Raw genomic sequence first — 16,114 nt, 5'->3', positions numbered from 1 at the left:
TTGGATTTAGGACCCATACAGATAATCCAGGACAATCTCATCTCAAGATCATTAATTACCTCCTCAAAGACGCTATTTCCAAATAAGGTCCCATTCACAGGTTCCAGTGGTTAGGACATGGGCATATCTTTGGGGGAAACTATTCAACCCGTTACAGGCTCCTAGCTTCTAAATCTTCGGAGGCCTCTGGAATCTCATTGGTGGACATTTCCCTCCACCTGTTCATGGGGACCTTTACCTTCTGGGCTCTTCAGAGCTGTGAATGATACAGATCCACGATCCAGGATGATGGTGCCCCCACATTGTGGGCAGAAATAACCCTGACCTATAAAAATCATCAGAAAGAACCGACACACAAAGCGCAGAAGAAAAGAAATGTCTCTTGGGAGATGAAACAGCTTCTGAAAAGAACAGACACGCACGTGCTTTGATGTCTAAAAGCCAGAGAGAGATGTCAGAAGCCTTGGGGGAGAAAACTTTAAAAATAGAACTCTTTTTAAAGTTCTCAGTACTCCACTCAGAACTGGGTCTCCCAGAGACTTTTGGGGGTTGCCATCAACGATAGCTAACGTTTCTCGATGGCTTGGTGGAAGCTAAGACCCTTGTCGATATACCTCACAACAAACGAGGCAGCTGTTATTATTATTACCTTTATTTTACAGATGGAGAAGCTGAGGCACTGCTGGTAGAGCCCAGTGATATGGACCCAAGTAGCATGACTCCATAGCGTGTGCGGGTTTCCATATACTTTGGCAGTTAATCACTGTTCAGGGTTCTCCAGCTACAGAAAGGAGCATGGCTGACTCCTCTAAGGAAATTGACTGCTTGGTGATGAGTCCAGGACTCCAAATTCGTACTTAACACTTAAGTAGTTGAGCTGTTCTCCAAGCGAAGTCATCAAGCGACGTACTTACTCGACTCCTCTGGTTTGGAAAAGGTCAGGTCGGAGCCCAGCTGCAGATACCCGCTTTCCGTGGAGTGATCCGAACAATAATTTGTTCCTGCCAGAGTGACATTTTTCCAATTTGAGTCCAACGTTGTTCAGAAGCAAGTGCATGTCCCCTGGGGTGCCTCCCGAGTCATTCTGCAGCAGATGACAAACCAACAGTATCACCTAAATAAAAAATCCAGCGTGGGTTTAGGAAATTAATCCTGACAAGAATTAATTGAATGATCTTCGGGAAATGGCAAGAGATTGGATCCTGCCAGATGGGTGTTTCCTGCTCCTTGCGTGGGTCCTCGGTGGCAGATTAAAAAACAAAAACCTGCCTTGGGTTTATTGATTCGTTCGTCAGTTGATTAACACCTGCCATTTCTGCGTGGGTAAGTCAAAGTCGGATCTGGACTCATCCTTGCAAACTCAGCATACTTCCACTCAAGGAAGGAAAGAAAATGCATGCTTCCCCTGGTCAGAACGGCATCAAACAGACAGGGAACTGCTTTTTCCTACCTTGTTTCTAGATGGCATCTCCTAGCTTTTAAACAATCCACGCTTTCATCACTCCCATACCAAATTAACCTCTACTTTCTCTTCATGTTCTTTAGAGGACGAATTCAAAGAGTTCTGAGTAAGTGGTAGGGACACTTCACTATCTCCATGTGCAAAGGTCAGTCAGAGATCACAGCCATTAATTAGGAGTTTGAGTGAGAAAATCATGACCCCCGAGTCCTATGACTGTACCTTACAGTCATCCGGGAACTGGTCTTAGTCTTCTGGGGCTGCCATAGCAGAATACTGCAGACTGGGGCTTAAACAACTGAAATTTATTTTCTCCCAGTTCTGGAGGCTGGAAATCTAAGATCAGGGTGGTAGCACGGTTGAGTTCTGGTGAGCACTGTCTTCCTGACTAACAGCACCTTCTCTCTGTGTCCACATGTGGCCTTTTCTCGGTGCATGGGTGTAGAGAGATCAGACAAACTCTCTGGTGTCCCTTCTTATAAGGGTACTAATTCTATCAGATCAGGGTCCCCTCCTTATGACCTCATTTAACCTTAATTACATTTTTAGAGGCCCATCTCCAGATATAGCCACCTTGGGTTTAAGAGCTTCATCCTATGCGTTTGGGGGACATGAACATTCTATCCGTAACACTTATTAAAATGTGGGTTCTGATTCAGGATCTCTGGGATGGGGCCTGAGATGCTGCATTTAACAAGCTCCCGGATGATACCGTGGTTGCTGGTGGGGGAGACCCCTCTTTGAAGGGCCAGTTTCTCATATTGCCTCGATGTTACAGATGAGGGAACTGAGGCTTTGAAAGGTGAAGTCACTTGCCTAAGGCTACCCAGCTATTGGATGGGAGAGCCGCACTTTCAGGGAGGGAGTCTGATGCAAGGACTGAACTGTCCCCGCCCCAGAGATTCAGATTCACTAGGTCTGGGATGGGGCCCAAGAATACACAGGTGATGCTGCTGCTGCTGGTGTGGAGACCACACTTGGAGAATCCCAGCTGTACTTCTTCTCTGGGTATTCTTGCATTAGATGATTCTCCATTTCCACAGCAAGGAAAAGGCTGAGACATGTGGCCTGCAGTATCCAGACTGACCAACCCTCTTGACTTAAATAAAATAAAATCACCCGAAAAGGATAGAAAGTGCCTGGTGTCAGGTGTCCCTTCCAGGTGTAGATTTAAGCTCTGTGTGACCCACAGTGAGTTATCAGCTCACATCTGTCAGAACGGCCATCATCAAAAAATCTACAAATAACAAATGTTGGCGAGGATGTGGAGAAGAAGGAAACCTCTACACTGTTGGTGGGAATGTAAGTTGGTGCAACCACTATGGAGAACAGCATGGAGGGTCCTCAAAAAACTGAAAATAGAACTATCATATGATCTAGTAATTCCACTCCTGGGTATATACCCAGAAAAAACCAGAAACACTAATTCAAAAAGATACATGCACCCCAATGTTCATAGCAGCACTATTCACAATAGCCAAGACATGGGAGCAACCTAAGTGTCCATCAGCAGATGAATGGATAAAGAAGATGTGGTACATATATACGATGGAATATTGCTCAGCCATAAAAAAGAAGAAAAATTTTCCATTTGCAACAACATGGATGGACCTAGAGAAAATCATGCTTAGTGAAATAAATCAGACAGAGAAAGACAAATACTGTATCATATCACACATATGTGGAATCTAAAAAATAATACAAATGAATGTACATGCAAAACAGAAACAGACTCACAGATATAGAAAACAAACCAATGATAACTGAAGGGGAGAGGGAAGGTGGAGGGACAAATTAGGGATATGAGATTAAGAGATACAAACTACCATGTATAAAATACATAGGCAACAAGGATGTATTGGACAGCCCAGGGAATTATAGCCATTATCTTGTAATAACTTTTAATGGTGTATAAGCTGTAAAAAATCCTGAATCACTATGCTGTACACCTGAAACTGATATAATATTGTAAATCAATTACACTTTAAAAAAAAAAACAGAAGAAAAAACACGAGATAATCCTAACCTTGTTTGGTTTGGAGTAATTTAGGGACAGATGTGAAAAATGCCCCACAGAGTTCCTGGCACCAAAGGGACAAGCAGTCACTGCTCACGGGTTCAATCCCACTTTGCTGGTAGCAAAACAGTCTGTTACATAAAAAACAAAAACTTCATCTTACGACATTGTCTCGTTTTGTTCCACTCTTGATTCATGTGGACCTAGAATTTGCTGTGCTTGATAATCACTGTGGGGATGGCCTTGCACTTATATCCACACTGTCCTCACGATGCATCAGCAGAGTAAACCCAACCCGATGGTGAGAGAATAAACATTTCTATAGACTCAACTTACGCAAAATGGAGCCACTATTGTTTGAAACCCCCATACCATCCTTCCACACCCATAATCCCCCCCTCCTTTGCTAGCATCCTCAGGTCAGACACCTTGGAATGGTCCTTGACCCCAATCTTTCCCTCACGTCCAACATCCAGTCTTTCAGAACATCTGTTGCGCTGTCCACACTCTGACCACGTCTCGCCACCTCCCCTGCCGGCCACCATCATCTTTGACCTGAACTCCTGCAGGAGACCCCAGACTGGTCTCCCCACTTGCACTTTTGGCCCTCAACTGTCTGTTCTGTTAAAAACAGAAGTCAGCTAATACCTGTTCTCTCTTCGCAACCCCCGAGTTAAAACAACAAAGTGCGGGCGAGGATGTGGAGAAACTGGATCCCTTGTGCGTTGCCTGTGGGACTGTGAAATGGTGCAGCCACTGTGGAGAACAGTATGGCGGTTCCCCAAAGACTTAAGCCTAGAATGCCATATGATTCAGCAGTTCAGCTTCGGGGCATATATACCAAAGAATTGAAAGCAGGGACTTGAACAGGTATGTGTCCACCCATGTTCATAGCAGCACTATTCACAATAGCCAAAATGTGGAAACAACCAAATGACTACCCACAGATGAGTGGATGGACAAAATGTGGTCTCTCCATACAGTGAAATATTATCCAGCCTCAAAAAGGAAAGAAGTCCTGACACATGCTACTACATGGATGAACCTTGGGTAGAGACATTATGCTAAATGAAATAAAACACAAAAGAGTGAATACTGTATGGTTCCTCTTATATCAGTATTAAAGACTGAATTGTGCCTCACCCCCAAATTCATATGTTGAAGCCCTGCCCTCCAATGTGACTGCATTTGGATATAGGGCCTTGAAAGAGGTAATTAAGGTTAAATAAGGTCATAAGGGTGAGGCCCGAATCCAATAGGACTGGTGCCATTATAAGAAGAGAGCTCTCCCTGTACACACAGGGCACAGTGAGAAGGTGGCCATCTACAAACCTGCAAGAGAGATCTCACCAGAAACCAACCCTGAGAGCACCTTGATTTTGGACTTCTAGCCTCCAGAATTGTGAAAAAATAAATTTCCATTGTTTAAACTACCCTGTCCGTGATACCTGGTTTTGGTAGCCCTGGTAGACTGATGTAATGAGGTACTGAGAGCCGTCAGATTCATAGAGACAGAAAGTAGAAAGGTGGTTACCAGGAGCTGGGGGCTGGGGGCATGGGATTTATTGTCTAACGGTTATGGAGTTTCTGTTTGGGAAGATGGAAGAGTTCTCGAGATGGATGATGGATGTTGTGGATGTTGGTACATCCACAACAGTGTGGATGTACTTAATGCCTCTGAACTGTACACTTTGAAATGGTTAGAATACTAAATGTTATGTTATGTGTGCTTTTGCACAATAAGAAAAGTGACTCTGAGTGGTTCCTCAGTGCTCTCAGAATGAAAACCAATGTCCTCCTTTGATCTCACTTCCCACTGTTTCCCTCCCTCTAGCCACAGAGGCCTCCTTCCTCTAGTTTGACCCTGTCTGACACATCTCCCCTCAGGGCCTTTGCACTGAAAGCCTCTTTCCCCAGATGGCCTCACCGCTCATCCCCTAACTTCCTTCAAGCCTTTACTCAGTTGCCACTCCTCTTTAAATTTAAAATCTTACTTCTCTACCCTCAGCATTTCCCTTCTCCTTCCCTACTCCTGCCTTACTTTTCTTCATGGTTAGCTTCCTCTTCTAAAACACCAACCATTTATTGATATTTCTTTTCTACTGTTTGCCTTTTCTACCGCAATGTAAGCATCACCAGGGCAGGACCTTCCTGTGTTTTGTATGTTGGGTCTTCCATGCCTAGAGCAAGACTTGGCAAGCAGTAGGTGCTGAATGCCTGTCTTTTGAATGAGTAAATAAATATCACAATTGCTTGTGTGTGTATCTGCCAAGTTGTCTGACTGGGGAGTTTCTTGAGGGTTGAGACCATCTTTTTCTTTGGTTTTTCTTTCACCTTTACGTTCCAAAGCAACAAGAAAAAACTGAATAAAAAGTAGGTACGTGATAAATGTGGACGGATGATGGTTAGATGGATGATGGATGGATGATGGATGGATAGATGGACGGATGGATGGAGGGATGGAGGGAAGGATAAAAAGTAGACAGTGATGTCTTTGAGTTGAAGGGAGATAGATTTGACTATCCCAGAGCTGGAATGGGAGAGAGAAATTAAGTCCAGTTAAGGGCAGCCTCTGCTGATGTGAGCGAAGGTGTCTGGGGGCATGTTATTTTATGAGCCATCAGCTTCTCTTTGTTGTGGCCTCTGATCCACAGCTTTTGCCTTCACCCCACATCTGCATGTAATAAAGCTTAGTTATGACATCCATATGTCTCTAACGCAAACACCAGGGCATATACTTCTAAAAAGCGCTATAAAGAGCAGTGGCTCGAGAAGCAGCCGTTAAGAGCGTGAGCTCTTTATTATTTTAAAGGGCATTTCAACGACACCACCGAACATTCTCTGGCCATAAGTCTGACTCCTGTCCTTTCTCTTTCTTTTCTCCTCCTCTCAGGATATCAAAGTAGACTGCAATACCTGTGTGGAAATAGAGGACAGAAAGGTAAGTCAATATTTTTCATCTTTTTGGTTTCAAGCAAAACGAGAACTCGGTGATTTAAACACAGCTGTTTAAGGCATGCCTTACTGGACGACGGCTTGCAAAGGTGATTCATGTGCTGGTATCACTTGAAGACAATCATATTTTTAAACGGCTGTTTTTTTGATCTTCGCAATCTGTGTTAGACCTGATAACTTCAATGAAGATGGCAATAATGTAATTGTGTTAAAAAGTTAGTGTTGATTTTTGTCTTAGTCATTTGCTTCTTTTCAGGAAAATAGCTCGTTTATCCTTAACTCATTTCACATTTTAGTTGAATATTATGGATGATTATTATATATAATATGCCACATACTACATAGAATTATAGAACACTGCATATATTACAGAATACATACTCTTGGGCTTTTCAGGGTGTATCCTGAAAAATATATCTGATCTATACACTTTGGCTTGATAAAGAGCCTGTCCTGATTTCCATCATGACACAGTCACGTGAGCAGTGACTTTCTATGATAGAAATTTGTTCACATGATGTTTTGCCGGGCGGGGGGGCAGGAAAGGGAGGTCGTTTCCTGCATATTTTAAAGTTTTCCCCCATTTATCCTCTTGTTACACTTGGTGTGGACTCCCTCAGGAAATGCAACTGCTAGACAATTGTTCTTCACTTTAATATTTTCGTTCTCCCTTTATTGACCGGAGTTCACAGAAGTTTCCGTGGTAGCGCGCATCCGAGCAGATCAAATTTTACCTTTAAAGCCTTGGATAAGAAAAGGTCAAATAACTGAATTGAGGGTACGTATCTCCTGGCTACTTTTGACACCGTTCCACAATTCTGAAAGATGTTCCTCTGTGCAGCTGTACTTTTATTGTTGAAGGCGGTTATTATTTCAAGCAGAGTTTTTCAGCCTTGATTCTGTGATAGCTTGGTCATCCGCTGATTAATAAGGTGGTGAGGACTTCTCAGAACAAAATTTTCTTTTAAACAGAAGACGGTTGCCGCACATTATTTTAAGGAGCCGTAATCTCCTCACTTTGAAGGGGATTATGATACAGTATCTTAAATTCGGGCCACATGATCTTAACTTAGTTCCAGTCGTGTGTCTAGTTTGCAGAAGAGGTGTTTCGATTCGCATTTGCATTCGCTGCGTCATGATGTGCTGGTATCCCTGCACGCATGCATTTTGTGAGTTGGAGAAATGGAATTCGGGCTGAAGAGGTGTCTCCAGTCTTTTTTAATCTCTTCCCAGTGACTCTGCTCACCACGTCCCAGTGAAAGCATGTTCCCTGCCCTGCTTCCAAAGTTCAGGATGTCTTCACTTCTCTTGGATTTTAATGGAATTCACAAGCATGTTTCTGTCTAGTTTTTTGGTTTGTTTGTTTTGTTTTACTTTCTTTGCCAGTAGTGTTTGAAAGATACCAGGAGGACTGTTAAAGCAACATCAGTTCTGTCACCAACAAACGAGTGAACAACCAGGATAACCTCTGGGCAATGCCAGGCAGCCGCACAGCTCCATTCCATAATAACTGTCTAAACTGCCTTTGGTTCATGTATCATGACGATAAAGACCCCCCCCCCCAAGACTATGGATGTTCTCTGATGATGACTCCTGGGAAGAAATCATAGCTTATCGTTCTGTACATAACTTCAACTGTTCTCAAAAACGACTAACACAGACAGAGACTCATACACACACATATGCATTTCTGTGCTGTATCAGACTGTTGGGTTGAGTCAGACACTTCAAATGAAGCCTCGTATCTGGAGGGCTGTCCTGTTGTTTTCCAGCCTTGACCACACATGACTGATTGTTACCAAAAGAGGGGCCCGGCTGCTTGCCATTCTAAAGCCAATAAAGAGGAAAAAGGTTGGTGGAAAGGAAAGTTTGCTTTGTTTCGGAGGCTGGCAACCAGAGGGGTGAGTGGTGGGGGTGGACTCAGGTCCAAAGGCCAGTTCTGCCCCTCCGCCCCTAGCCAACAATCAGTGGGCAAGAGCTTTTCAAGGCGAGCTTCTGGGGTGCACAGGCGGAGGGAGGGGCTACAGGCAGAAAGAGCACAGTCAGCTCTGACAGTCGTCCTGAAATTGCCCCTGCGGTGGGTCTGGTCGGCGTCATCTGGATTGTGCCAAGCACAGTTAGTCTTCAGTTGCAGCGTCGGTTTCTTCCCATTTCTTTGAGGCCAGTTCTCAGAACTGTGGCAGCTTATGTCATGGCTGCAGCCTGGCCATCATGTAGTTAACTTCTGCGCCTGGTGGGGTTTTGGTATCTATAAGACAGCGCACAGGACACGGCTCAGAGTGTTATCTACAGCCCTTGAGGAGGAACTAAGGGTCCTTGACTTTGCTTCATGACTAAACTACTATGATTTGGTCTTGTTTGACTGTTTTCCTTTGCTTCTGCGTTTTCTCACTTCTGTGATGGAACTTATTCTTTGACTAAAGTTGTTCTATAGACAAAAGGCAGGCGGAGGACGTGGGGTGGGGGAAGGACCACAGGGCCCTGCTCTGTTTCACTAACCCTTTCACTGTCTTTAACTGGGGGTGACTCCTAGCAACACAAACCACCACAATGCCTACTTCCATTTTTGCTGTCTTACACTCTAACGGTTTTTATTCCCTCTGTTCAAGAGAAAGGCTTTGCTTCCTCTGAGTTCTGTTCTGATGTTTCGTTTTGTTTTTTAATTTTATTTTTGTGAGTCTCACATCGGGGCTCTCCCTTCTCTGGATCTCCTAATGTGGTGGGAGGTGGGGTGAGGTGTTGGAGATGGCTGTGAATATCAGGGTCCTGTCTCTGGGGAAATCAGGATGCAACCTGATCATCCCGGAGGGCCAGTGTCCTCCACCCTCAGCAGAGGAGTGCCAGTATCACCCCTCCGGACAGTGATGTGGCGTGAGGTCAAGTAGGCAGACAGCCGGAGTCGTCTTCATCCAGGGTCTGGGATGCAGTTCTGGTACTTCTGTCACCCTGACGTATAATTATGAAATTGCACCACCGAAGTGATGACACTCGCTCCTGCGTGTATGTGTGCGTGTCCCTCTCCATTCATTCCGAATGCTTCTGGCAAAATCAGTAATTTGATAAAGTGGAATTGAAGTGACAGGAAATGACAGAGGTGCCAAAATAATAAGTCAACCTGCCTCTGAAGAGGCAGCCCTTTGGCCCGTGTGGATTTTTACGGAATGCTGAGTGCTCTGAAGGAGAACCAGCAGTGTTTTCTTTAAAGCTCAATTTCCTTTAGTTAAGAAAGCTTAACGTGATACCTGTGAGACTAGATGGCTTTCCAAGAATTACTTTCTTTTTCCTTTTCTCCTTTTCCTTTCACCTCCCTTCCTCCTTGGCTACCTCTCTTCCCTGTATTCTGTATATAGGGATATATTTGTGTGCCTACATCCGTACCTTTTTCTGAAATATTTTGGAGTGTCTTCTCGATAGAAGAATTTTAGAAAACACAAGAGCTCAAGTTTTCTATAGGGTTTAATAGGGTCCCTCCCCGCCAGACCCGTCCAATTTCAAGCCTCATCCCATTCTCTTCCACTCGGTAGGGCCATTTACCTTGAGATGAGTCATTTTCCCATTGAATCCTAGACCGGATATAATGATGGGAGATAAACGGTGAATCTCAAGTGGTGGAGAGAGCCCTCATCTTAATGAAGAGCCATAAAACCACTCTTCCTGGTCTGTGCACCGTCTGTACTCCATCTGAGACTGTTGACAGAAGGAGAGAATCTTTTTTTTTTTTTTTGCTCTCCATTTCTCTGTTTTTCTGTATCCTAGACGCCTCTTTTCCATAGGCAGACAGTAAGCTCATTGTCTTTTGGAGAACGTTGCCCGGTTGTTCAGAGAGGGATTCATGGTGTGTACCAGAGAGTGGTTTCATTTTACACTTCTCTTTTGCTTCCAAGCCCGGCAATGAGCAGCGCCCCTGTGACTGGACCTGCACTTGGATGGCTTCCTGCCTGTTTCCTAAAATCACCCAGAGGATGTCACAGGGAGATCTGAAAGGCCGGTAGCGTTTTTTTCCCCTTAAGTGGGAAGCAGAGCTCAGGTGGTTTCCTCCCACAGGCCAAGGCCACGGAGCTAATGCAGATTTAGCAAAGGTGATGTGAGGTAACCCGTCCCTGGGGGCAGCTGCACGGCCCTGAAAAACCTCCTGCATGTGACATTTACATGACCCGTGTTGCTGGCGGAAAACAGAGGCATTTAAGTTCATTTTTATTTGTGGTGTAAAATCCATTTGAATTTCAACACTATTATGAAGACCGCGATTCAGGTGATGAGAACAGAGGCTGATGGATCAGTCAGGGGGAGAATCTGTCAGAGGAAATGAGAGCCCATTTGTCAAAGGCTATAAACACAGACAGGGCTTCCTCTCCTCACTTACCGCCTGGCCTGGTGCGGTTAAACAGTTTCCCATCCACTCTAAAATTGCATGGAAGGCGTTTGAGCGGTTTTCAAAGTTAAGGAGCCTTTCAGATTGGGTCTGAGTGAAGCTGTGCTCGTGACTGGTGATGCTATGGTGCTGTGGTAAATACTAGGAGTTTGGAACTTTTCCTGTTGCAATCCTTACTCTGGACCAGGCATTCTTAAGTACCTCTGGATACTTACAGCAGCTGATGTGCGAGGCACCATCATTATCCCCGTTGTACAGGTGAAAAAGGGAAGCTCAGAGGTGTTAAGTGATTTGCCCAAGATCACTCAAGGTGCATCGTAGGCTAGGGTTTAAACTCAGAGATTCTTATCTTGGAAGCTGTGTTCTAAGCCCTGATGCTCTACTGCCTTATACACACACACACACACACAAAGAGAATCAAGTGTGTAGAATATGAGAATCGCCCTTTCCAACTGATGAATTTGTACCTGAACTGGTAGCTTCACCCATTGCCAAGTAAATAGTCTAGTTTTGAGTCTGGGGCATCCTTTCAGCCCCCATGTTTTAGCTCTGGCTGGCTCACAGTGGAGATTTATCAGAGCCTTGTCAAGCCTGACCTTGCGGAGAGCCGCTGGCACCTGGCAGTGGGGCTGCCAGGACTTCTTCTGGTCTTGAGGACAAGCGACAGTGGCACCAGGACGCAGTTCTGGCTTCAGTTTTCAACAGACCCAGTTAGGTTCGTAACTTTTGCATTTCTAGCAGCTTCTATGCGTGGATTAGAAATTACGTGCTCAAAACACAGGAGTTTACAGAGTACAGCTGTTAAAACCATGGGCTCTGGAGCCGGGAAGTCCTGGGCTTTAATCCGAGTTCTCTCGCATAGCAGCTCTGTGACTTCGAGAGCCTTTCTTACCTCAAGTCCCTATCTATTTTCACATCTGTAAATTGGACATAATAAAATCCACTTGAAATGTTGATTTGAGGAATTGACAAGATAATACTACAAGGCAGTGTATATAGTGCCTGGCCCAAAACAAGAACTCAGTCAACCGCAGCTACCTTTATTTTTGTTTTTGCTAGGGCCCACACCCACAGGCATTCCATGTCATTTATAATCAAATTCCTTTTAAAAAATGAGTCCCCCAGAAAGTGTTATGGGGGCTCAGAGAAATGGGCAACCAATGGGACCTAGCAGGCTTTGAGAATATTTTACAGAAGAAGAGATGCTTGGTCTACGTCAGGAAATAACAAAGTCACCTAGCTGCCGGGTCCAGGCAGGACTCATAAGTTAGTGAAGGGAGACAGAGGATGATTGTAGAGTAATACGAAATGTCGCGGCAGCCTTGAACTCAAGAGCAGTGGCCCCACGTGCAGGGGCTTCTGTACAGCACCTGTTGCCACGTGGAGTGTAGGGTCAGTGCTGCCATTTTCTAAGCCAATCTGGAAATCTGGATTTAATATAAAACTACTTATTTTAAAAACACTGCAAACCAAGTAAAACACGTATGCAGAAAAGAGTCAAGAGACTTGCCGGCTTGAAGTTTACAAGCCAAGTCTCAGTGGATTAGGAAGAGGTCTTGTGTGCGTAATCTCAGGGGCGGGGTCTGTTGAAGGCTCTCTTGGCAGAGGGAACAGCATAGGCGAAGACACAGAGGTGGGAAAGAACGTGGTATGTTTAGGAGAGATCAAGGTCCAGCATGCGTGTCCAAGAGTGGCCAAGGGGGGACTGGCGCAGTGAAGATTATGGAGGGTGTTGTTTGCCACACTGATGGACTGGGGTTTTGTGTCAGTCTCCCTCCAAGTGGAAGAGAGAGTAAGGGAGGGCAGGTCCTTGCTGGATGAGGCCAGAATGATATGGAACCAAGGAGGAATTTGAAACTTTGGGTGACTAAGTCAGCCACAGAGGGAGTCACTGAGGGAGGAGGGAGAGAATGGGGACAGAGCACAGAGATGGAGCCAGAGGCTGGCCCTGGTGGAGTGCAGGGATGCAGGGGAGATGAAGGCTTTGGTTAGAACAAGGTGATATCAGCCAGGACTCTGAAAAATAGTGGGGCTGGGTGGCCAGCCAGGTGCCCTCCTTTTAAAGATGTTTGATGAAGGAGGACCGTGTTTCCTATGGTCCAGCATTGCCCAAGGATGAGACTAAGATTTCAGCTGCTGGATGAGGTATCTGCAGATCAGATCACCTAGTGAAGAAGTGATGCAGTTATTCTCTTGTCAATTATTTTTCAGACCTTGGGATTACATCAAGGAGACATAATTTGGTTGTTTTTTGTTTTGTTTACTTTTGTTTTGTTTCTGTAACAAACCCAGAGGTCTGGCACATTTGCTCATCTACCTTTTTAACCAAAAGACCCAGGACCCTTGACAAACAATTCTAATATCTAGCTATAATTTAGTAACATTGTTTTACTTTTGAATGAGGGTTACATTCTTTATATGATAAAGGATATTGCTCTGTCCTTTCACGTCAATAAACTATTTTCCTTTTTAAAATTCTACTCATGATTTTTAAAAGTAAGCTTAAGTCTATTAAGGACAAAACAATTGAGTTAATTTAATGAAAATCAGATGGATGTAGAAAAAGTGTGCATACAGATTGCAAATAACTAGCATTTAGGGAACACTGTTTTCTAATGGTGGGTTTGCAATCAGGGAAGAAGTTTGGGTTTGGCTTTGAGACGTTTCAAACTCTACTCACCTGCAAGGGTTACCAGAAGGGGGCAAGGATGAAATTGGGGGTCCAGGCCGGAGTGCAGACAAGAGGGCACAGGAACAAGAGCCGCACAGGAGGTGAAGAGGAAGGTCTGGGTTTGCTAGAGAGTGAATCAGCCCTACCCACGTGGTTTGGTGATTCTGACCACGGGTCATGGATAACTTCATCCAGGAATGTGTTGGAGACGCTCAGCTTAAGTCTCTATGTTCAGCTGGCTGCCATGAGGAGTAAGGGAGTTGATCAACATGGACAATAAGTTAATCTCCTGGATTTCAGAGGCTTAGATGCCAGTGAGGTTGAAAATGAGCACAAAACAGTCACCAGGGTTGGTTTTCTATTAGCGCCGCTCTCTTGCTGTGGGGATGGGAGTGGATCAGTCCTCTGGGCTCTGACAGGCAGAACAAAGACAGAGGAGGAGTCACGCTCCTTATCCAGAGGGACTCTCCCAGAATGGGAAGCATTCATGGAAGAGTTTCTCATTAATGGCCAAAATGAGAACCTCAGGGCAGACCGGGGCAAAGCCTGCTGCCGTGAGCACAATTTGGCGAGACTCACAGAATGCGTCTGGAGATTGGATTTCTTTTCTGCTCCAGATGTCCTTTTTGAAGGCTGCCTGTGTGTATGCATTACATGGGAAGATGCTCCAAGATTCCCCAAAGCTGTGGAAATGAAACTTAAAGCATCCCCGAAGAATGCTATTTGAGTTGCAATTGAAGGGGGACCAGGGGTAGAGACTCCTGGGTGGGGTACAGAGATGGAAGTTTGGAGGAGGAAGCATGGCAGGACTCGGGAACCGAATAGAGGTCTGTGGCTTGAGATGAGGCTAGAAAGCAGGCAAGGGCCAGGCCATCTGAAGCCTTGTAAGATGGGGAAATTTTGTCCTTTATCCTAGAATGATATTATTTTATCTGGAATGGGATCTGATGATGTGAAATGATCGGATGCAGAGAGACAGTGCCATTATGTCGTGGCGTCTACTTGCTCATAGCTTATTCTTGACCACTAAGACCTCCGGTGGGTCACCCTGGCCCCACCGTCTCCGACAGTGGAGTAGGGCAGAGTCTTCTAACGCCAGCAAAGACTTGACCGGTGCTGCTTGGCTTTTCTCTTGTGCCACATTCTGCATCTCATGCAAATTCCTCAGGACTGTGACCCCTCTGCAGATTATAAACTCTCATTCCTATAGGGTGAGGCTCTCATTCCAAATGAGTTCACAGCCACTCGCCAGCCGGTGGTTTGGCTGTGTTGGGTGCTCGCTGTTGCTCCTACCATCTCCAGCCAAAGAATGGTGCCATTTAGCACGGGCAGAGCCACTTATGTCTATGAACTTGACTCAGTTTCTGTGCTCAGCATGGATTTGTGGCCAAGATCTGGGTGAGACTTGGTGTGTCCACTACAAGTAGACGCTGCTTTATCCTTGCTGTCTGCTGGGAGACAGAAGGGAGAGCTACATGTGCAGCCCACCAACATCAGTTTTACTTAAACTTGGGGACTAGCCAGGAGTAGGGATGATATATTCCAGTGTCTGGAATTGTGTGTTCGGAGCCTCAGAGAGAAGGGGATGGAAATCAACTCTGGAAAAGAGCCTCCCCCCGCGCAGAATGTCAGAGTTAGGTGGCTGCCAAGAAATCCTCCAGAGCCTGAAAGCTGACTCCACTATTTATTTGGGGAGGACTTTCGGACCATCACTTAGAGCCCTAAATCTGAAGGAAGAGGAGTTTCATGTCGACCAACGCAGCCTCCATCCTCAGTTACCCCAGTTAAGCTGACTGGTAAAAACGAGGAGATACACCTAACGTGAATGTCGTTTGTGCACAAAATATGTATTTTAAATTTCAAGAAATAAAATTCCAAACAGATGTTTTTCATTAAAATTTTCTGCTTAGTTAAGGCATTTAAAATGATATCAGCCAAAGCACAAATCCAAATATTTGGGATTCAGGCAAAACTACACTGAGAGGCAAAACCAATACCTGAACTGTGTTCACCTGGAAGAAATGATGTTTTAAAAACTCTCTCTGCCATCCAGAGAAACATGCCACCCTCCAAGGTTAGCATTTTTGTTCACTTCTACATCATTTACTCAAGAAAACAATGTTGTGTCGTGGAAAAGCGTTTTGGAAGCACACAGATCCCGGTTCTGCTCTTTATTAGCTGTGAGATCTTAGAAAAGTCACAGCAGCTTTCTGATCCACAGCCACACCCTCTGTAAGGTGGGGATAGATCCTGCATACCATGGATTATTCTTGTGAGCTCTATTGGTCAGGACATCTTCCACTGCATAATAGAAAACCAAGTTGTACCAGCTTAAAGAGACCGTTGTTGGGTCCAATGACAGTAAAATTGGGCTGTCTTCTGGTATAACTGGTCCTCGGGTTTAAAATTCAAATGAGATTACCATGGAAAGAAAGAGCTTCTTTTCCAATAATTTTGAGCACGATTCCTGAGGGATGCTTATTGGCTTCACACCAGTCCCTTAGCTGTGGAAAGCAGTCCTCTGACTGTCCATTTGCCTTGACCACAATCAGAAGTAGGATGGGCCCCAGCTGAATGACTTACATGGACCAAAAGTAGAATGAAGTTCCTAAAGGAAACCCTGACTTATTTTTTTCCAGA

At 45.0% G+C, this 16,114-nt stretch overlaps 1 protein-coding gene across 1 annotated transcript in view; it reads left to right on the top strand.

Moving 5' to 3' along the window:
* Nucleotides 1-16,114, top strand: part of RBFOX1 (RNA binding fox-1 homolog 1) — a 1,090,293-nt gene that overhangs the window by 156,593 nt on the left and 917,586 nt on the right. Inside the window, exon 2 of the mRNA XM_065891840.1 lies at nt 6,370-6,417. Within this exon, the coding sequence (XP_065747912.1) occupies nt 6,370-6,417 (48 nt within the window). The remainder of the gene's footprint in view (nt 1-6,369; nt 6,418-16,114) is intronic.

The sequence above is a fragment of the Phocoena phocoena genome, chromosome 15 (assembly GCF_963924675.1).
Source record: "Phocoena phocoena chromosome 15, mPhoPho1.1, whole genome shotgun sequence".
NCBI classification, from domain to species: domain Eukaryota; kingdom Metazoa; phylum Chordata; class Mammalia; order Artiodactyla; family Phocoenidae; genus Phocoena; species Phocoena phocoena.
This window is presented reverse-complemented; position numbering and strand designations above follow the sequence as displayed.